Raw genomic sequence first — 23,940 nt, 5'->3', positions numbered from 1 at the left:
CCTATTTTGTTCAAGTAGGAGGTGGCAAGGAGTTCAGAGTATAGTTTACCCTGAGTCCTACCCAGGGGATGATTGGCCAAAGTCAGTCAACTCACTCTGCTTTGGCAGTGATTGTTTTAAGGACAGAAAGGTGACCTCATTCAGGCTGAGGGGACCTGAGATAAAGACGTGGGAGGCATCTGACAAATATATTCTTTCCTAAAACATAGAAGTTCAATGAGAAATCCTTTGTGCCTTTTCCCCACCTAATGCATTTGGTGAAACTGTGGTGTCTGGAGCACTAGTGGTGATTTTGTGAATATGAAGTCAACTGAGGCTCCTCACATCACTGAACCTCTGAGCCAGGACCGGCAACTCCTTAACTCCAGACCTTTTATAAAGTAAGACTCGAACAGCAAAACATCCTTTTGTTTAAGCCATTTTTAGACAGGTATTCAGTTACTTGATTAACTGAATTTAGTGATACACATAATTACTGACTGTGTTATCTATTAGATCAGTATCTTTCAATAAAATAAGATTTCAAATGATATTTTAAAATAATAGGATGAAAGATTTAGGAAATGGCTAAAAGCACCTCATCATTCACGACTATTAATCTCCATAAATTCTCATTTTCATAAAGAAGCATGTATACATAGCATTTACAAAAACAACTTACATGTGACTAAAGAAAATTTAATCACAAATACCATGAAGCTTTTGGCATATTTTTTGTAAGATGTTAAGCAAAAATGTGTTAATTATATGCTAGCTATGATATGCAATCAACTTTTTTGCTTTCTCATGTATATATGTGTTAAAGAAACCTATACACAAACTATTCTGTCATTCTTAAAATAGCTAATCTCTTTCCGTACAAATGGCTTACAGAGAAAAATTTCTTGGTTCTCAAAATAATTATAATGGTATAACCTTATTTATATTTGTCATATTGAGATTAAAGTATGTTAACGAACCACAGATAACGTGTAATATGATATAATTACCTGGCTTGTGGCAAACCATAGCTGGTCCCTACTCCAACCCGAGGCAAACTATAGACAACTTTTTTTACTGTTGCTTGGTCAGGGAAATTAAACATAACCGAGGCTGTGGTAAGAAGAAAAAACATGATTTAGAAAACCACAGGAGAGCTAACCATCAATTTCAGAAATCATTTTCAAGTGCCTCTCATGATTTATTTGTAGAGGTAATGAATCTTCATGGAAAATCAGCTTTCTGTATAACTTTATCCATGAGAAATCTAGGATTAATATTTTTAATTAAGCAAATTAACTTTTACTTTTATTTTTGTTTTAATGAGGGCATATCAAAGAGAGAAATATAGCAGGGAAAAATGAAGACTGTATCACACCATGTAAATAAATAACATCCAAATATGAGCACATTTATTTCCAAATACTTAAGGGGTCTTACTTCGGTTTGCCATAAATACTTCCAAAGCAGTGTTTTGTAGAAGATAACGTCTTGAAAATACAGCTCGTATCTCGCTGAACATCCATTTTCCATGAAGTCCTTCAGTGTACGCAAGAACCTAAAATAAATCGTTTAAAGGGAAGTGTCAATCAGTAAAATGTGTGTCTAAGACTTAGCCTGACAATATCTTAGACAGTACTGTATAAAAGTCAGTAAATTAGGGATTACCTTCCTGAATTCATGATAGATCACAACACTGTCAATCATTTGATTCTGTTTACAGTATTTGCAAAATTTCTACCTTTCTAAATTTTCTTAGTTGCCTCATGAAGAAATGAAGGAGCAGAAAAATTATATGTTCAAAGTCACCCTGTGACTTAAAACAGAAAATATATTCTATTTTTGTCTAGTATATAATCAGTTGGACAAGGTAAGCTGACATATGCTGTTGGTTCTTTTCCAACATTTGTTTTGTTCCTTCATCCTCGCTTAATGGAAGCTCAGTTAGCCCCAGCATCCATGTGGTCTATGCCAGTCAATGGATCATGGTTGGTCTGTGGCAGGGGTAGCAAGTATTTTTGGTAAAAGGACAAATAGCAAATATTTTTAGATTTTAAAAGCCATATGGTCCCTACCACAACTACTCAACTTTGCCATTATAGAGTGAAAGCAGTCACAGACAATATATAAATGAATGGGTGTGGCTGTGTTCCAATAAAACTTTATTTATAACAACAAGGGGGGCCTGAATTTGGTCCTGGGGCCAATCTGTCTGAACCACAGTCTAACCCAATCATGGCGAAGGCATGCTTTCTCGAATTCCCTTGAAACTAGAGGTGAGGACATCTGACACAAAACTGGCTAATGAGAACAAAACCAGAGTCACTTAGGGATGTATCAGCTGATCAAATGAGTTATTCGTAGCTGGCACACTCTTTTTCCCTTCTTTCTTGGGTGGAGATATAATGGCAGAAACTGTAGCAGCAATTGTATAACCATGAGACTAAAGCCAAGGGAATTGTAGGGAGGTTGGCCTGAATACTGAGTTAGTGAAACAACGCTCAGCAACCCCCACATCTGCACTTCCTGTTACACGATGCAGCTAAGTCCATACTTGATAAAGGCACTGCAGTCAAAAATGCAACAAATGTATTCCCTCCTGATACACTGATGTATAGTCACTACACAAAACACATTTCTACTTGCATTACTATATATAATCTACTACATTTACATTTGCTTCCGTGAAATCAAAACTGGTTGAATTCTACGTGCATGATATTCCTTTAGCTTTGCAAACAAGTTATGAATTCCCTTTTTACATTTCTTTTCTCTAGAAAAAAATGTGATCCTTTAGTCTTGCATATTTTGAAAATTCCATTTTCTAACTCCTTAATTCAGTTTTGTCTTTCCCTAGATGCTAGAAAGTTTTGGAGGCAGTTAGACATCTATTTAAATCCTGATATGTTTTGAAGCCAGGCAGACTCCTATTGAAATCTTGGCTCTGCTATGCAGCAGTTATAGGACCTTGGAAAAATTATTTAACTCCATCTGATTTTCATCATCTGGAAAACAGTGATAATATTACTATTATTGGTTAGTCTAAGCAGAGACAATGAACCTTAAGTGCATGGCCTTAGTTATTATTTAAGTCCTGTTTATAAGTTTATAGATCTTTATGGTTGAGCATAAAGCGACAACTGTTGCTTTGACTTCTAAATGTAAAACTATACATTTCACAAACGGGTTATAGTGACTTGCCACAATTTATATCAATAAATTCTTAGTTTGGTGCAATGTTCTCCACACTTGAATTTCACAGACTAGTATAATTTTCTTTTTAATGGAAAGAGTACTGATACAAGATTGATAACTTTTTTTGTCAAGTAGGGAAAATTTTAAGACAAATAAAACACCCCAAACAACAAAAACAATCTTCCACATGACCATTACTTTGCTAAAAAATATAACTATTAAGGTCTTTTGAAAACCCAAACAGTACAATTAGTACCATCTCAGGAAAAAGGAGACAGCTTTTCACGAAAGCTGTGTTGGCACCTTTCTAGGAAAGCCGCTGTGCCAGGAGGATGGAGACAAAAGACACACACACACACACACACACACACACACCCTTCACTCACATGTTTACTTCTCTTCCTCTTTGGGAATGATGCGATGTATATTTGGTCTGTATTCCTTTCCATTATTTTACTTCTAGCAGGCAGGTAGTTCACAAACACATGCAAACATGCAGGAGTTAGTCTGACTCCTTAAGCACTCCCTGTAACCCCAAAGTTGGTCTCACCAACTTTGCCGGTTATCACTTGATTGTTTTCCAGGCCCACGTTCACCCTTAATTGCTCGTTCTCTGAAAATAAATCCATACCCTTTGTTTTTGCTTTGCTAACTGGCATGATGTTAAGCTTTGTCTGAAAGGACACTGAAGAGACACTGCATGGCGGACAAAGGGGTTTTCGATCCTGGTGCTGGCGAGCTCACTCACCTGGGGCTTCTCCAGGGCCCGGCCCCTGCAGCGGGTGATAGCCAACAGCACCCAGTCACTTGAAGGTTTTTCCTGTGATTCCCTCTGCCCTGGGCAATTTTGTAGCAGAGTGCCTCGGGTAAGAACCCCTCCCATGGACAGTTTCAACGACTCCCTCGAGGGTAGATTTCTGTAAAGTTCTGGAGCGCAGAGCTCCAGCAAGTACCCCAGCAGAGCCCTGGAGTGCCTTCTCCATCCTTCAGTGACCTACAGCCCCGCCTTCCCCAGGGAGGCCTGGGGGGCTGCTTCCTTGGGTTCAGCAACAGCTCTAAGGGTAGAGGCTGCTCCTTTCCAATACCCTTCTTAGAATCCTTAGAGTTCTTTTTGTTTCTTACTAACCATTCTCTGTACTCTAATCTCCTGGTATAATTTATGATTATTCATTTTACACTTTCCCTGTTTAAGTTGCTATGTGGTTTTCCTCTCCTGATGGATCCAGACTGACAGTTCTCCCTCCAGCTGGGGCCATGACAGTCCTCAGGGTCCCTCAGGAGCAAGAAAAAAAGGAAACTGAGATAGTCAGAGGAACTCAGGAAAGCCTGGAGCCAAAAAGTAAAAGGAGAATAAAGCTAAACGAAAATTATTTTGCTAGTAGCTAGTAAACGGGAATTTGGAAGCAAATTCCAAAAGACAGATCCAAAGGTACAAAGCTATTTTGAGTAAGGGCAGGATCATCTGAGTAAGTGTGCGGCCCTTACCACAGGGACTGTGGGAAGAAAAATTATTTATATACATAACTACTTACAACTTTATAAAAAATCTGCCTAATTATTTTACAGTAACCTATGTTATATTTAAGCTTTTGAAATCCTTAATGACAGGCTGATAAAAGATAATGCTCTAAACTGGTCATAATTCCCTGCCAGGAAATCCACGAGAGCCTAGAGTCCTCTTCTTTTTTTATAACAAACCACCTCCTGCTTTCCCTTCTCATTCCCGTCAAAACTGCATATGCGATAAAACTCTCCTAAAATACTGTATTTAAACATTTTTATATGCCCTCGTGTGAGGTGCCTTTCCAGGCAAGCAGTGTGGAATCACCACAGCTAACCTCTACTGTCTCTTCTATTGTGTCACTATTTTAATTCTTTGCATAGCACTTATTTATTTTTATTTTTATTTTTTTTCTCTGTCCTCCCCCCTGTCATGTGAAAGTTTTAAGAGAACGGGACTCTGTCTGTCGCATTTACGGCTCAATACATAGTGCCTAAAACAGTGCCTAGCGTCTGGGTGCTCCATACACATTTGTTTGTTGAATAAATCACTAAGGAAAATGGACAGAGATAACAAATATGGGGAAGGCCGCAAAGAAATCTTACAATGTCTGGGCATTTCTGACTTCTTGGCTGAGCTGGAAAAGCTTTCTAGTTTGGCCCACAGAAGTCTCAGGTACTATCTTCATGGTGGAACCCACCAAGCATCTCTCCTGACATGAGATTTAGTTAAGTTCCGAAAAAAAACAAAATAGGATGACTGGTTTCTCTTCTGTGGTAGTCTAATTTTCACTCTTGGGGAACCCTAGACTCAGTTATACCCCATCCTGAAAGACCACGCTCCCTCACAAAAAGGAGTCCTTCACGCTTGAGGGATTAGGGAAACTCTTTAGGCTGCAGTATTTTGACTTCAGTTTATACACGGACATCTCTCACTTAAAAAAAAATGTGTACTGAGGTGGATATCAGAATATCACAGAATTCACAGAATTCACAGAATATCACCTGGCACCCTTCTTGAACATCAGTTTTATTTCTGGTAAGCAACAAAATTTTTTGTCATGAAATTCCTACAGACAGAATGGAAAATAAAATGGAAACAATGATGTACTATCGAGATAAAACACTGGCATTCTGGTATGTTTTCATTACCATGAGCACCCTTAGACTACACCACAATCTCCATTGCTCTTCCCAGCTTGTGGGCAATGAGAAAGCCTGCACACTCAGCAGAGGGTACCCTAGTGCGATTTTTATGACACAACGCTGTGTGGTACGCGGAAGCTGTGGTAAAAGGTTCTGGGACCGGAGGCAGAATGACTTGTTAAGATACTACTTCAGGCAAGTGATGAAGGGTTTAATCAGTTTGTATGCATTTCAGAAATGTAAAGAAATATCATTTATAGTTGGTTACATATTGAGTTTACAGCACGTTTCTATAAAAATTTGGGCCTCAAGCCCAGGTCTGAAATATGACCTCAGACTGTAAAACTGATTGTATTTTATTTATACTTTTACTAGTTACATTATGTTCCATAAGTTTCAGGACCTGCCATAATAACTCTTGAAGTTCTTCATCACAGCCCCCGATGTCTTTCTATACCACGTATGTACTTTCATCTCTGTTTGAGGTTTGTGGCTTTTGTTTTCTTTCCTAAATCAGCCTTCCTGTATCATCTGGTCTGTCCTTGCCTGCTTCTCCAAATTATTTAATGTACTATAAAATCTAATCAACAGACACTAACTACCCCAATTCAGTTTTGTTTTATGAAAATTGAATAAATGTAATTTTTAGGACGTCATATAGGTCATAAACAAGAATATGAGAGCATCTTGATCCCAAATCTTAGGGAACTTTGTGGTTTTTTTCTTAACTGACCACTGAACCAGATTGAGCCACCTGCTTACCATCCAAAAGAAGTGAAGGGAGAAAGAGTTCATGCTGCCTCATACCCTGAGGTCTGCTCTTCTCACTTAGACTCTGAGGTGCTCAGGAAGCAATTTATAAAACAAATGTAATAGAGAGCCCTTGTAAGCCATCTCACCCAAATGTGTGCTTAACACAGATTATTTGATGATCCTGTTGAAGAAAAATCGGGTTGCTGTGCACTCATGTGTATCAGACATGTATATGTTGTCAGAAACATGTATACGGCTGTCAAATCAGTTTTCTCTTTTCTCCCCGCTTTTAAGGCAGCGAATATTGTGCACCCTAAAAAAGTACTTGTTTAGTGGTATCTGTGCTGACCTCCAATCATCAAAAACATCTGTTAGAACAAATACTACAAATACTTTCTTTTTTGAATACAAAAGACCTAAATTTTGCTGCAGGTTTTATTTTCTGTTAAGAATTGATGAAAATGTTGCGGAAGGCTGGATAGACATGCCCTTTCCAGCGTTCGTGAGGTCGTCATATCTACCCGACTGGCACTTGCAGCTTAATTAAAGGGGTTTAGTACGATGTAAAGTTACAAGTCCCCATTATTTTTCGTAATTCCGTATACGTGTTCAGTGATGTGGGCTATAACAGATATATTCAAGATGGAATAGTTCATACGTAATTGCAGGTTTACATTTCTACGTGATGGTGCATGTTCTTTTCCCATCCGCCAGCTGAATGGAGAGAATTCTAAAGCCTGGAAGTAAAGCCGTATCACAAGACGGAGGAAGCTTGCTTTCTACAACGGACCGAGCGCAAGATCATCTTGGACTGCTAACTGCTGTGGGGGCACAAGGGGTGAGGGCGTGGGGAGCGGCAGTGACAGTGAGACCTCTAACGGATACTCTCCCCTCTGTTTCCACCACAATGTCTTGGTGATGCTATTTCCTCATTAAAGGCATGGAGAAGTAGGAGAGATAAGAAATCATCAGACATGCATGGAAGGACTGACAGAGAAACACAACGGAACAGCCTCTTCTCAATGGGCAATGCAATAACCTTCCAAGAGATAAGTTAGGTACACACGATTTAACAGAATAAATGTCCAAATCCACATTTTTTTCTTTTTAGGATTTTATTTATTTATTTGAGAGAGAGAGTGAGAGAGCACAAGCCAGGGTAGGCAGTGGGAGAAGCAGGCTCCCCGCTGAGCAGGGAGCCTGACTCCAGGCTGGATCCCAGGGGGATCATGACCTGAGCCGAAGGCAGATGCTTAACCTACTGAGGCACCCAGGCGTCCCCAGATTCTCAACTTCTTGAAATCTATCTGGCTAAGACTGAGCCTATCAGGGAAGTACAGGTTCTCTTTCTCATATCGTTTCTCCCCATTGTCCTTTCCTATTTAAAAAAAAAAAAAATGTTGTGGAGAAGGCCCTCTCTGGTATACTGCCTGAGGTCTGAGATCTGTTGAGGGGGAAGAGCCTCGAATAAGGGTAAGTTAAAATACTGACAGAGAGGTTGAAAAGCAGATATCCTCAATGACCAGATTTTTTAAAAATCCTTTTGCAAATCACATGATTTCTCGATTCACTTTCAAAGAGTGAAGTTGGATCTAATGGAGCTGACAATGGAGAGATAATTAAAAGTAATTTTTGATTACAGATCACTGGGTGATTTTTAGCATACAACTTAGAAGCAGTACAAAAAATTATAACACTACTATAATAAAACTGCAATATCCTATTGATTTCTGTGAACAAGATTTTCCAACATATGTACAAAAAAGAAAACTAGGAGGAGCTGTAATATCGATCCTAGTATTGTCCTAGCGATATCCATATGTGGATATATTAAACGTTCATCTCAATCAGAGATGAATTTCCAACAGCATTTTATTTTTGTGTTTAATAATTATTTTCCAAAGTTCATAATATGTTTATGTTCTTCTATGGTTGTAAGCTGATGTTATTTATAATAATTTATTCTAGAATATAAGTGTTAAATATTTAAAATTCTTTGATCTTAGAAATTTAAAAATTAAAACTCTAATTCATAAATGTATATACTTTCTGCAGATTCATATAATATTGTAAGTAATAAAAGGCTTTCAAGAATAAGATATCTTAGATAAATTTTGGGGAGGGAATCAAATGAAAATATGAGCTCAAAGAGAAAGAGGAATTACATAAAATGTCCATTTGAAAAAAGAGGATTCATGTATTGTAACCGACTGAGCCACCCAGGCGCCCCTTATTATTCGTGTATTTTAAAATGGGTGATGACAGTAATCAAATCACTAGTTTATTGGATAGATTTGATTGCACTGAATCCATCTGAAAAGTGACTATGTGAACGAGACTAACCCATTCGGAGAAATGCCCCCAGATGACCATCCTGTGACCTGAAACCTTCCTGAGAGCAGCCCCCCACCCACATTCTTTTTGTTTAACCACACCCTTAAGTACCTCTCAGGGGCTTAACGTTCTTGATCTACACTGGAGATATGACTATCACATATGCACCTATTCTTAAAGATTCTCCTCCTGGGTGGTCCCTAACCAGGTACTCCCAGCCTCTAGGGCTATAAAAACAGGTCTTAGAGGGTTGTGGGGTTGCAGATCTAGTCCTCTTGGGGCTGCCCAGGACACTCTCCGAAAGCTTCCTTGAGAAACCATTTCTCAGGAAGCTGAATTGTTGGCCTTTTTCTTCAGTCTTAAGGCTTCTTTGGCCTTTCGAAGTCACTTATTAGCTATCTCCCCTTCATGAAACAGTGATACAACATTTTACTTTAAAATAGCATTATTTGGAACATGTGGGATATTATATCTTCTAAAAAGATATCTTGGAACTTACGACAAGATTTAGATATAAACTTAAACTTGTGCAGGGCAGATTTTTATATTGAAGTGTAGCTGACATACAATATTAGGTGGTATATAGTCCTGTGAGGTTTTTTTACACAATAAGTAAGAAGAAAAAAAGGGGGGGAGGGACAATTGCAATAGACCAGTAAAGAGAATAAAGAATAAAGAAATCTTCAAATAGTTTAGCCTCACTTTAGCCTCTTGCCCAATTAATAATGAAAATAATCATCAAATAAAACTGTCAAGGGCAGGCAGCATAATCGATAGTATCTAGTACAGACTGATACACTGATCACAGACTCAAATCTTTTTGTGAATTTTTTCCTGATGAAAAGAAATAATTTGGTAATATAAAATTGAAAATGGGGCAAACTGTAAATGGCTTAACTCTGAAGTAAGCGAAAATGCTGAAGAAATTAATTTGGCAAAATGAGGAATTACAGAAAATATATTCTCAATGAAAATGAAACAATAGATCCTATTACTCCTATAGTTCTGAGGTTAAATATTCATAAACACAGCTATTATCCATATGTTGCAGGACTGCAACATCCTCCAACTGGGGGAAATTTAGGCAGCCCATCCATAGAGAGCTTTTTATTTAATAACCTTGCTTTTGTTGTAATTCATCAATGCACATATCTGCCTATCCTAGATTTAAAGTCACACGAGGGTCTGTCTTTCTTACTAGCTGTGAGAGCTAAGGTAAGTTAGTTACTTTTCGATTCTTTAGTTTACTTATGATTTGGGGGAAATAATACCTTACCACACAGGGTGATCGTGAGAATTCAACGGAATAAATCTTTTAAAAAATGCTTGGTATAGTGCCTGGCACACAGGAAGTGCTAGACAAATCTAAGTTACAATTACTGCCCATCAGACACAGACACACAGAGACACACAACATTGCCAGCAAGGCAGCAGAAAAACCAGACCACAGTAAACAAACTTGTACTAAGCTGACAAGTCACAGCTCTTTTTCCTTAGTGGCAGCTGGAACCCTAGAAATTCTCCAGAATCACAGAGCTAAGCTCTCATGAGAAAGCCCAGCTGTTTGGGACATGGAGCTACCACCATCGGTAGTGACCATTCTCAGAAGGCTTCTTCCTACCTTCTCTTCCTGTCTATTGGTGAGGAGGCCAGCCCTTTTCTACCAAGCCTGTCCTCATGATGTATCAATTTTATTTACTTTCAGTGACTTTCATTGAGCAGAGACCTTCATGAGCTGATGGTGAGTAAGAGGAGAGGAATCCTTCACCTCCCGTAATTCATGGTCTGCTGGAGGATCAGACAGTGGGGAGAGGGGGAAAGAAAAGGGTCTCGAGCAGAAGGAACAACACGTATGTAAGTATGGTGCTTTGGGGAATGGGTCCAGGCTGTCTGGAACACATACTGTAAAGAGGAGAAAGGTGAAAAAAAGAATAATGAACGATAGGCAAGGAACCAGGACATGGGGAAATATGTGATTCATGTTAGAGTTGAACTTACAGACTGCAAGAAACAAAGAGCCCTTATTGTTAAACAAAGAGCTGAGATGATCAAATTTGCACTTGAAATCACTGCTGTGGCTACAGGGTAGACGAAGTCCCAAATAATCTGTGCGAACATTATTTTATAGTCATTAGTAGAAAATCACGAACTCTTTCAAAAAGAGTACTGTTTGTACCTGGCCCATAGTATTTCATACCATGGCAAATACTTTTAAATTTCCTTATTTTATTCCATACATCCCCTAAATAGTCGGAGACTTCTTTAGGGTAGAGACTAGGTTGTATTCTGTTTTGTATTCCTTATAGAACCTGCACATGGAAGGAACTCAATCAGTTTTTGTTGAAGAAAATACTGAAAATTTAATTTACAAGCAAACTTTGAGTTGCAGCTGGAGTCCTCTGTGCCTACTTCATCTTTAAATGCACATGCTCAAAATTACGGTAAAATTCTCGAAATTAAAAAACGATATTGGCAAGGTTGCTTCATTTTTGTCCTACTCATGAATGTCCCCATGTGTAACTATTATATATTTGGCTGTGTTTTCTCATTTTCTCAAATTTGGCAAACTCTAAAATCTTGTATTTGTCCCTCTGCTGTTATTTAACAAAGGGGAGGAAGGAAGTAGCGGGAGGGAGAACTCTACACTCTTGGAAAGAAGCTTATTTCTGGCTTCTAGAATTTCCTTTCTTTTACATACTGGATATTTTAACTTCCCCTGTATTATTCTGCATGGTGGCAAGTTTTAAACTAGTTTTATATATATACATACACACACATCTACTTATATGTATAGCTTGCCATATGTATGTGTGTGTGTATATCTATATCTATAAATATTTATGTATCTATCTATATCTATATCCATATCTCCTGTTTTTTAGCTTTACTTTCTTTTATGTGAGATCATTTGGTTTTCTGGATTACAGGTTTTTCCTTTGAATCTTTTTGGTGGTTGAGTCTGATTTGTGGATACTATTAGTTGTTAGCACAAATTGTTTTCCCTTTTTGCAAATATTTCACATTCAAGCTCTAGGTGCAGTCAGAAATGATACAAGATTAGATGGGGTATTTGCAGTAATTGTTGCAATAGTGAAATCATTCTTAACTTGCAGAGTAGACATAAAGGAGAATTGCTTTTGACTGGAGATCTAATTATGCTATGACAGAAATCTTTTAACAAATTAAAATAATTTTATTTAAAATTTTTTATCATAATAGAGTTTATACATAAAAATCATATATACTTATGGTACACAATATTTAATAAGTGTTAACTACTATGATTAGTAGTTAAAAATTAGTAGTTAAAAATTCCATTATGTGCATTATGCCTCGTTCCTAAGTCCAAGCCATCTTGAACACTTTTCAGCTCCCAAATGTACCATGTTCTGTCATGCTTCTGTGTCCTTGTACATGCTGTTTCTTCTGATTAACTCCTATTAATGATTGAGCTAGAAGAGCCTGCTGCTACCTCTGAGGACCCTGTACCCACCTATGACACTTGCCAGACTGTTACTACAATTGATGGTTTACTTGTTGGTGTCTCTTGCTAACCTGTGAGCTCATTGAGGGCAAAAATTCTGAAAGCATCTCTGTATTTTTCATACTTAGCACAGAGCCCAGCACATAGCAATAATTTAACAGTAAGTAGTAATTACTTATAAATGCCTCTGTTGATCAATGTTTAGTAATACACATGTGTAGGAAAGTTATAATTTATATGGTTTATATGAATTAAAAAGCAGTCAGGTTAAGACAGTCCAGAGTGATTCCCAATTCATTATATATTGGACAGGACATGGTAAGTTGACCCCTCCTGAAAAGTTCCCTTTTATCATGTTAATTAACTATGACCCCACAACTCTGGCCATGGTGATTGAACTAGGATGGACCCCTAATATAAAAGTAGTTATCTAAGTTGGATAGCCACAGCTCCTGGCTGTGAGAATCCTGTTTGTCCCTCAGAACCAGGCTGTCATGAATGTTGACTGGCTGACACCATTGATTATTTCTCTTGATGATGTGAATGTGAGATGTCCAGAGACAACTCTCACAGGAAGGTGGGAAGAAGCCAAAAGACAGAAAAGGCAGTCAGTCACCAGAAATCATAAGCAGCAGGAATTCTGAGAAAGCAGAAGTCAAGACCAAAAGAGATGGGTCTAGTCATCGATCTAACTATCTCTTATGCCAGACACATCTGGTACCACTTTGCTCTCCTGGCTCCAGCTCTCTCTTTTCCATACCATGTTGTTTCCTGTCACAGAGCCAATGCTCATATTCTTCCTTCTCTGGAAATATCTCCCCTCCCCTCTTTGCCTACTTCATTTCTACTCATCCTTGAGCTTTCTTTACTTACTGTTTTCTCAGCTGACCTCTCTTGCTAGGTTAACCTCCCCCCAGCCCCCATGACATACTCTCATAGTTCCATATACAAGAGACGTTCTTTATAGCACGTACCACAAATTTTGCAAATTTATTATATATTTTATTAATGTACTCTCCTCCACTCTTTGACCACTTGTTTCTGCCCATTACTGTATCTCTACTGTTTGGCACAGTGCCTGTTACATTGTAGAAACTCAATAAATAACCTGCTGAATGACTGAATTAAAGGTGTATTTAGAGTGAGTTAGTCTGTAGGAGTGACAATAAAAATAAAAATGTAGAGTAACTGGTGCTGTAATGTTAATGGATGTCTATGGTTGAAAGGACATTAAAAGAACTGGGTCATGGAACTTGGATGAAATTCCAGTTTCTCAGAAGGCCTGATGAGAATTTCCCTTTTGAACATTACCATGCTTTCCTATAATAAACTCTGTAGTTGACGTTATTGCTTCCTCACTCAGAATCTACTTCTGCTTCCCCCATCTTCCACTTTCCTGATTAAAAGAACACTGATTGTGTTTTATTGACTTCAACTCCGTGCACTTCTGAGTCAGGACACAGTGACCCCGGGCCAGTCCCGGGGCAGATCAAGTTAGTAAAAATGTCCCTATACTTAAGAGGAAACCAATGGAAGAGATACTCTCTCCATCCTGTGAACATTCCTGGGCTTACTTTGATTTGGAGAAATATTTGGGCTTACTTTGATTTGGAGAAATATTTGAGCCACACTGTTATCAATGTGAGAATGAGGATAACCAAGGATGACAGAATGGAGATGGGGAACGAGCCTGGGTTCTTGAAAACACATAGAAGTAGCTGAGTCAATCAACCCTGGAGACCGGTATAATTCAGGACTTGCTATTTTATGATGCAAACACATCCATCCATGCATATAAAGCTATTTGAATTAGGACATGTATTACTTGCAGCTGAAAATTTTCTGATACAAACTCTTATTGCTTGATGTAACCTTCATGTCTGTTTTATCTGAAGAAGGAAAAAGACTAATACCACACACACACACACACACACACACACCAGAAACACTGTACTGTCTGCTCAATTGTCTATAAACCCAAATAGTTCCAAAAAATAAAGTGTACTAAAATTTCTTAAAAATATGGAAACATTAAATGTTTCCATATTTTGTGTATGTTCTAGAATAGCTTTTCTTCCTTGATTGCCTGATGAAGTCCTACTTGTACTAAAAGCTGACTGCTCAAAAAAAGTCTCCTCAAAAGACATCGAAATTTTATCCTTTATCTGTCAGGTAGGTACCAGGCTCATCGGGGACAGGAAAGACAATATGAATGTGAATTATTTTTCAAGTTTTAAAGACTTCTTTTTCAGTGATAATTGCAACTGAAAGCTATTTTCATACAAGTGCAGCTTTTAAGTATGTTTACCCTTGAAAACCCAAGTACTCTTGGGCACTCATAGGTGCACCCACAGGGTTCATGAGAATTTTTCTTTTCCAAAGCTGGAGCTCTTCTAGAATCAGTGTCTCTCAAAGAAGCAGTAAAAAAATGAAGCCCAATCTTTACGTAGGGAATCTGCATTTGGGAAGTCCCAACTGGGGGTTATTTTCACGTGTCTGCCTACCACAGTATTAGTGTTACCCTTGACAAATTTCCTCACAAGACCAGTATGTACCAAAACGTATGTGGCTTATTAGCACTTAGTCTGGTGGACTCTGATCATTTTTTTATAACCAGACTGGAGTTGAAAGAACTTAGACTTTTATAGAGGATGACAGAAAGACTGAGGGCTGAAGTAACCACTTCAGTGTCGTGTTAACACGAGAACATTCCTTAACATAACTGAGACACAGATGGCACTCACAGAAAATAAGAATGATCATGTCCACTTTACTGGGTTGCTGTATTAAGGGAAATAACATATAAAGTGTCCAGGGGAAAGGTCGGTACAAAAGAAGTACCACATAAATGTGCCAAACAAATGAACTCCCAATCCTTCCCACCAGGACCTTCGTGAAACTCTCAGTCAGGAATGAACAGAGTAAGTCCCTGCCGTGGTCTTGGCCCAGGTCCTTCTCCAGTGTCCATTATTCTCTGATCCAAACTCTGCTTCTCCATCTTACACTGGTTCATCTAAATCTGGCTATTTCCAAGAATTGGTTCTAATATAACCCTTACTGGATGGCTTTGAGTGTTCTATGTTTGAAGTTTACTCTTTAAAAAAAAAAAAAAAAATCTTAACTGCTTCAGCTGGAGACATTTCAGCACCTGAATTTCCTTTGGTATTTTTACTCCTACTCTACATTACCTGATAAATAACAGCTCCTCAAGAAGTGTAAACAGCTCAGTAAACATCCCTTGTTTGTACATGAATGTCTTTCACACAAATATTTGTAATTAGGGGGTAATAAGAGATTTTAGAGCCCTCCTAACTTTTATAGGCAATGAAAATTGTCCTTCTAGGGTTGGGTATCCCCCGCCCCAAAGTCTATTCTTCATTACCATAATGCTCCAAGACTATATTTGTTTCTTCCGTTTACTTTATATTCCTTGGTTATAAACCTATTTGCAGCAAATACTGTTTTGCTGAGAATTTGCCATTTACGTTCCACTTGAACAACGTGAGCAAGTACTCTGTCCCCAGGTAAGGTTGTTACCACCACATGTCATTTGTTTATCAAAGAACAACTTAGTCCACACCTACTAAGTTCCCAATGTTGTGCTAGGTGATGGAAATACACTAGTGAACAAGAGAAAGATGGTCGCTCCTTCCCCCCCCTCCTTTTACATGGCTTATCCTGTCTCTTTGTAGAAAGCCTTGATAATTGATTAATATAATTCGATTTCACTGGGTTGCTAAAAAAAACACCATTAAATAGGTTACTGTACTTAATGGGTGTCTCCAGTATAAGTACCAGAGGTCCCCTTGCTATAGGCAAGAGGCTGTCCAGAGCATTTACGGCAGAAAGGATTCACGGAGACGTTGATTTTCAACTTAGTTCTCATTAAATGGTAGCTCTAACGAGGACTGTGAAGCCACTAAGACCAGTGAAAGGAGTGCAGGTATAGCATTAACTCTGCATTTTAGAACGACTGTTCTAGCAGTGGTAAGAAGGATTTGGAAGGATACTAGACTGGAAACCTGAACTCTGCCAATAGGAAGTAAAGGAGGTCCAATCTAAGGCAGTTGCAGAAGAGAGGAAGAGGAAAGGAAAGATAGTAAACATATTTAGAATTAGAAAGACCTGTGTGTTTTTGTTTTGTTTAATACTGACATAAAGAAATGAAAGAAACTGAACCTTTGCAAGCGTTTCTGGCTCCAGGGACTGGGCGAATGGTGCTTTCCACCACATTCTAGGTTTAGGGTTACTGGCAAACCACTAGTGTTGTGAGAAAAGTAAGAGGTTCGGTCCAGTTCTAGATAACACAATCACTATGTTCATCATCACTCATATAAGCATGAATTTGTGCAAATAAGATGTGTTAACAAAAACAGTCAACATTTGATCTACATTTGACTACTTTAAAAAAATGATAGTCCGTGAATAGCATATAAATTAAAATAGATAATTTTTATTAAAGTTTCGCTCTTCACTTACAGTATAAGTAAACCTAATATTATTTACCCCAGAAACAGAGGTTATTTATAAGTCTCTATCAACACTGAATGTTTTCCCTGGCACTCGGCATTGTGTCTGGCACATAGCAAGTGTGTGTAGCTCCGTGGACGTCTACTGTATGCTTCTCCAATATTCATGTCTTAGTAAAGAAATAAAACTGCATACCAGAGACATCCACATGGCAAATTCCTTTGCAAAGAAGATGGCCTGTGGGATATAGTATTCCATATAGTAAAAATACACAGATGTATTAATATTCTTAACTCTTTTTTATTTTTATTAAAAGATTTTATTTACTCAAGACAGAATGAGAGTGAGCGAGAAAGAGCACAAGTTGGGGGTGGGAAGGCCAGAGGGAGAGGGAGAAGCAGACTGCCCGCTGAGCAGGGAGCCGGATATGAGATTATGACCTGAGCTGAAGGTAGCTGCTTAACCAACTGAGCCACACAGGCGCCCCTAATTATATTATATTTTAAATGATGTCAGGCAGTTCATAATTTTTGTTTTTATGCCAAAGCAGAAAAATTCTTATTGGGTAGATAGGGAAATTTAAAAGATTCTGACATTTATAACTAATGCCACTAAAATGTGGGAAGGCATTCCACAGAGGAATAACAAATTAATCTAGATGGGAAATCGGGGGAAAAAAGGATATATATATGCAATTTTCATAATGTATAATAGAGGTTCATATGATGTCCAAAATATCATGTACAAAAATATGTATGTACAAAAATACATACATGAGACAAACTGTACTATTTATCAATACTTGCCTCCTATAGACATTGTGATACAGTACAATTTGCTTAAAAAATATCAAACAGATAAAGCCCAGAAAATATAGTACAAATGGCTCTTTGCTGGTTGAATACATGATTAACTTTACCTACAGAAGATTTAAAACTATATGGAGACATAGACATACTATTTTTATCTATGAGATTGACAAAAATCTAAATGTTTAATAATACTGAGCTTGCTGTGGGGAAAACAGTCACTCACTATATTGAGGGTGGGAATGTAAATTAGTATAACTTATATCAAGGAGATTTTGGCATTAGCTATCAAGATTTCAAATATATACACCCTTCACCCAGTAATCTCATTGCTAGGAATTTATCCTGTGCAAGATGAAGCAAGACAAAGTGTGTACTAGATTCTTGACTGCAGTATTGCTTATAATACCAAAAAAAAAAAAAAAAAAAAAAAAGATGGAGGGAAATGCCCACCAATGGGGGGAAGGGGTTAATTCAATAAAGTAATTAAATAAAATATGGAATAAGCTTACATTATTTAGGATGCTTTTTCAAAGAAAAAGAACACAAAGTTATAAATAAAAAATTAGGTATGTTATATAAGTGAATACTTATTTAGAATAAGAAAAAAAAATCACAACAAATATTGGAGCCTTGGACATTACAGTGGTTTTCTTTTGAGGCCTCTTAAAACAGTTGAGTAAACAGCCCACTACACAATTCCCAGAAACTTGTCTTTCACAGGCTCTGTGGACTAAGGGACCCTGGTGCCTATGCTTCATTAGCTTTACAGTAAATACATAAGAAAATCTAGAGGTATCTGTGATGATGCATATACTAATTTCTAATTATTCTCATAATTTTACTTAATTTCTTAACATACATTTAAAAATTTTTTAAGTGTGCCTCTCTCTATATATAGATAGATATATATATAGATATATAGATCAGAAATCTCAGGTCTGTCATAAAGAGGTAATAACTTCCTCGAATTTACTGTATCTGTAACAAAGCTTTTTATCATCACAAGCATTATATTCAGTGTTCGTTTAATTATTTTAATTAACATTGTGATTTTGTCATTTTTATTATAAATAAAATATCTAACGTATATTCAACATTATATCTCAAAGTACTTAAAAGATCTTTGAAAAAACATGGAAAAATATCTATTTTCCTCCTCATTAAAAAAAAAAAATTCATGCTTTCTTCATGAAGGATTGATGTGCCTGTGTTTGGCTGCTTTCAGCTTTGCCTGAAAGGTATTTTTCATGTGATGAGCAAAAGATATTTTAATGCATTTTGAAATAAAAATCCAAGCCTTTAATAAATGCCTAAGCATCTAAGCATTAAAATGAAATTCAATGGTAAATCAAAGCTAAATAAAAATTACACTACCTTCAACTTTTTAGCTCCAAGATAGGGTTTTACACAGTAATATTAAAAAGAAAGTTTAATATATGATAGCTGACAATTTCAAACTAATCCCTCCTCTACCTTCTTTTTCTTTTATGAACCACTGAAGCAAAGTCCAACAGACAGCGTAAGATGAATCTCAGGTCCAGTACAAGCTTTTCAAGCCTAATCAAATGGGTGTAAAAACATATATAAAAAGATGAAAGTGCTTTGCTTTTACATATGGCAAAATAAATCAGTGAAAAGCTGAAGAAAGAAGTGAGATGTTCCATAGGGGCAGGTTAAGTCTGATGCTAATGCTTACTTAAAATGGTGACAGTCTGGAGTAGTGAAGCCTTGCTGGGCTGCTTTAATTTCTCCCTGGAATAGCTCCCTCCCAACCTTCTGCAGCACATCAAAGTCTCTGGAGCTCAATTAAAATTGGATTATATTGAAATGCTCTATCTATGGGAACTGTGTGCTCACTAACACTTTTCTCTCAGTAATACTCCAGATGACAGTTGCCCATCCCAATTTAAACAGTTGTCATAGAGACGGGGAACTAAAGCAGCAGAAACTAACAATACAAAGGAAAGGTAAGGGCTAAGATTTCTGTGAATGAGGAGCTTGCTTTTTTCAGCAACACTGTTTATTACACCAATGACAAAGTACAGAGATACAAACAGTATTACAGTTTGTATCTTGCATGAATAGAGAGTTAACCACAGTAGCACTAAGATCACGTGAACATGGATGTCAAATGTTTTCTATCTGGGCATGTTCTGTTTTCTAAAAATTAAAGATCAAACGCTTCTCCCAACAGATAGCAGCTATCAGAAACTACAGATAGTAAAAGGACTATGGCTAGCAAGTTTATAAATAAAGATGTCAATATCTACTTTTTAATTGCAGGTACAACCCAGAAAGAAGAATTTCTTGGATGAAGATTATTTTTCCCTTCTGCAAGACTACAGATTTTAAAAGTTTAAATTTGGGGTTGAAAATGATAAATCGTGACTCTGCATGCATATACGTTTCAAACGAGCACCAATTTTTGGCCAAGGCAGTTCACCTCAAAAGTGTCCTTATCGTGGACAAAGAAACACATTTCTAAATTTGATTGTGGAATTTATTTCTGGTTTTAATTAGCAGGTATTCTATAATCTTCTCTAATTTCTCTTCCTGACATCAAAGCATATCAGCACAGGCGGAAAACTCTGTCAGTTTCCTAAAAGCCGAAGAATGAAGATTGCTTAAATTTCTGGCAGTTCTAAAGAGCAGTGTATTTGAGAGTGCAGACTGCTAGTAATGATACTATGTTCTCACGGAGATGGCATGTTTCTGGCAGTAGAAAAACTCTTAACCTTTCTTGTAATTGGCTTATCCCAAGTCCTAAGATTGTTTTTCCTATCATTGTGCAGATCACCATGGAAATAAATTGACTATTGCTATTTTATAGAATATTGCACTGTTTTTCCTCTTAAGACCTCAGTACCTGAGGTTCTTTTTCTCTTGGGAAGGCTGTGTCGGGATTCTGAAGCAGCAACAAGGCAGAGTGCACAAAGTGCAGGCCAAAGGGGAAGGAAACAAAAATGTGTCAGAAAATCTAAAAACCGCACAGATCAAAATTTGTCAAAACAAGGCCCTGGTTTAAACCAACAAGAAGGGCCCCTACAGCTTGAGCCTTGACAAAGCACAGACTTTTTATTTATTTATTTATTTTTAGCCCAGCTGTAGAAAACACCATCTAATGAACCTGTCTGGGGCGGCTGTCCCCATCCTGTCAGGCATGTCAGGAAATGACAAGCACTGGGGACAGGCCGCCGCCAGTCATAGACAGGCCTGCCAGCTGGAGAGTCCAGCCCCAATCTAATCACACCACCAGAAAATAACTTTCATGCTTTCAGCTTGACAGGATGGACTTGAGGAAAAAAAAAAAATTAGGACTGGAAACAATGCTTTGGTTTCAATTACGTATCATTTTTACACAGCAATTAAAAGTAATCTAACTAACACATGCAATCCCTGTTACTTCACATCGATGCAACAAAGTGTAAATGTAATTATTAGAGAGAAACACAGATAAAGGTTACTTTGATAATATGGGCACGGAAAAAAAGGATATAAGACCACCTCTGTCTCTGTCCATAGAGAAGCTACATCATATCAGAAATTTAATATTTTTGATTCAGTTTATAGATATCATAATCCCTTATGTTCAAAGAATTTTCTTATAAAGATCACCAGGGAGCAGTAGTGCTGATTTTATTTCTTGTGTTTTGAGAACCAATACATATGAAGAGAGAAACAGGATAAAACTGGCATTTTCAGATGGCTCTAACACATCTCTGCCTTTTGTGATGTTGGGAAAAAAGAGCCATTATGAATAAATACAACTCAATGAGAACATTACAACTTGGATCGTGTTTATATTATATAACCTGACATAAAGAACTAAAGCATGAAGACTTGCAATTAAAAAATCATACTCTGATTAAATAATTTCCATGAATCAGATGGCTGTTTCAGCAGCATGCAGATCACCATATAAATATGTCCACCTTGCATGGAAGTATTTGGAATAAAGTTACATGTAATATGTATAGGTTAACACTTCATTCAGTATATGCACACATGTAAATAAATGATTATATAGTAAACTTTACCTTATACTCACTAGGGTATTTCACTCATATTTTCCATAGAGTAACTGCTAGCATTAACACTGAGATCAAAAAGAGCCAAATACAGCGCTCTGTGTTTCAGTCTACATAAATGCATAGAACAGGCTTAAAGGACTACTCATTCTGTTAACTAAAGGTAGACTCCCACTCCCCCTCACTTTTGAAGTCATGAATCATAAGATTCAATATGAATGGGAGCAATATCACATCACATAGCAATCTATTTGAAATATATTACTGAAAATAGGTGGCTGGCATAAAGATAACTGCCACTTACTGGCCTGGCCAATTTGGTGAACTTCTATAACTGTTCTGAGCTCGTTTCCTCATCTATAAAATAGTGAAAATGATGTTTGCCTCAAAGGGTTGTTGTGGATTAGAGAGTGGATATAGAGTCTCTGTCTCCATGCCTAGAACACGTACATGATTAACAAAGTTACTACCATCACTTAGGAGAATGCAGAGAAGAGTAAACAATTTAAAATCAGGCTTACACTCTACAAAATAATACTCCCTCTGAAGAGCATATGAGGCTGGATATTGCTTCGGTAGTATAAAGAACAGTCTTTCACAATAACCCAATCACACTGAAATAATAGTAAGTATACAGAACACAGCACCAAAACTGGAATATATCCAAGTGATGGTTATGACCCTTGCCCCCAGAAAATGACCAGGAGATTCTTAACGAACCCAAGAGAAAAGGACTTCGTTTTCTCCTTAGATAATCGAGGTGAAGTGGACATGCATTTAAGATTTCATATTTTCTTATGCAAAATACATGTTTCTAACATATAATGATTTTACTCAAGCTCTCAGTATAATTTTGTCATTAGTTTGCTCAGTACTGCTTTATTGCTGCATTATTTAATTCATTTCAGTCATGTAGGAGCAAAGAGAGCTATGGCCTACTGACCTCAATTTTCACTTAAAGAAACAAATTTCCTTTTTGCAAACTAAGACAATTTTTCTCCTGTCAACCTTGTTTTAAAATATTAACCTTATTCCCATTACAGTAAATATTCATATTTGTCATCCAGATTTGCTTACAATTGCAACTTTAATCAAGTTACGAAATTGCTTCTGTTCTTAGTTTATCTATCTCCCAATACAGATGAAAATATATGTTTTCAATGAGCTATCTTTATTACTATGTAAATGCACTTAAAACAATGTATTCTTTATTTTTGCTTGGCATCAACTAACATCTAGAAAGGGAACAAAACAAGCAAAATAGAGTCTGATTATAGGTTTTCTTGACAATGACTATATACAGTATTTCTGGAGATCTGTGTAATTGGCTTGCCCTCCTGTTAAAAGCCATCATAATGGATATACTTATTTCTGGAGTAAAACTGTTAGATGTATGAACAACTGTGAAAATTGAGTAGGAAGTCTAAATTGAACAGGATCAAATTACTATAATGCATCCATAAAACAATGTGGAATTCCCAGGAAAGAGGAAAGAAAATGAAGCCACGATAGAGTACAACTTGTACCTGTAAGGATTTCTTTCATAAAAATGATCAGAAGCAAATACAGCATAGTTTTATGATATGTTAAAGTTGGGTGTTGGGTACATGGCATTTGTTATATTATTCTTTGATTTTTTTTTTTTACTTATTTGACTATTTCATAATAACATAATGTAAAATATTAACATAACCAAGTTAAAAGTATTGAATGTATGCTTTCATATCTATATCTCTGTTTACTAAATATTTTCAAATATTCAACTTTATCTCATCATCACAGAATCACCATGTAATGCACAGAGATGAAGTTTTTATTCCCATTTTACCAGTGAGGAAGAAAAGACTCAGGGATGCTGATTTCCTTCCATCCAGTTCATAAGAAATCTGAACAATGGCAGAGCTGAGGCTAGAACCCAAGTGCCCTGCTTCAGAGTTCTCAGAGAGTGACACTTCCCCATAAACATGGGCAAGTTTTCTCACATTTATTTCATTCATATAGTAATATTTATGAACAACCTCTCTAATCATTCACATTCACATAATATTCACAGTCTTTGTAAACATTTGATGATTTGATATAAAACTGTATATCAAATAAAGCAGAGAAACTAAATGTTTTAAGCAGTAACATTTAATAGCTTTGATAATAATTAATTTATGATAAGGATCAATTTGTTTTAAATACTTTCTGAAATATGGTAGGACCTTCAAAAAAAACCAAAGAGTCACTAATAAAT

The 23,940-nt window shown here is 37.0% G+C and overlaps 1 protein-coding gene across 14 annotated transcripts in view; it reads right to left on the bottom strand.

Annotated features, from left to right (window-relative positions):
- NBEA (neurobeachin) overlaps positions 1-23,940 on the bottom strand; it is a 664,613-nt gene that overhangs the window by 113,549 nt on the left and 527,124 nt on the right. For all 14 annotated transcript variants that reach the window (XM_032880041.1, XM_032880043.1, XM_032880047.1 and 11 more), the window contains 2 exons: positions 1,420-1,537; positions 990-1,092 (listed from right to left, as the gene is read on the bottom strand). In XM_032880041.1, coding sequence (XP_032735932.1) covers positions 990-1,092; positions 1,420-1,537 — 221 coding nt within the window. The remainder of the gene's footprint in view (positions 1-989; positions 1,093-1,419; positions 1,538-23,940) is intronic.

This window comes from Lontra canadensis, unplaced genomic scaffold, assembly GCF_010015895.1.
Source record: "Lontra canadensis isolate GAN:19392208 unplaced genomic scaffold, GSC_riverotter_1.0 scaffold67, whole genome shotgun sequence".
In the NCBI taxonomy this organism is placed as follows: Eukaryota; Metazoa; Chordata; class Mammalia; order Carnivora; family Mustelidae; genus Lontra; species Lontra canadensis.
This window is presented reverse-complemented; position numbering and strand designations above follow the sequence as displayed.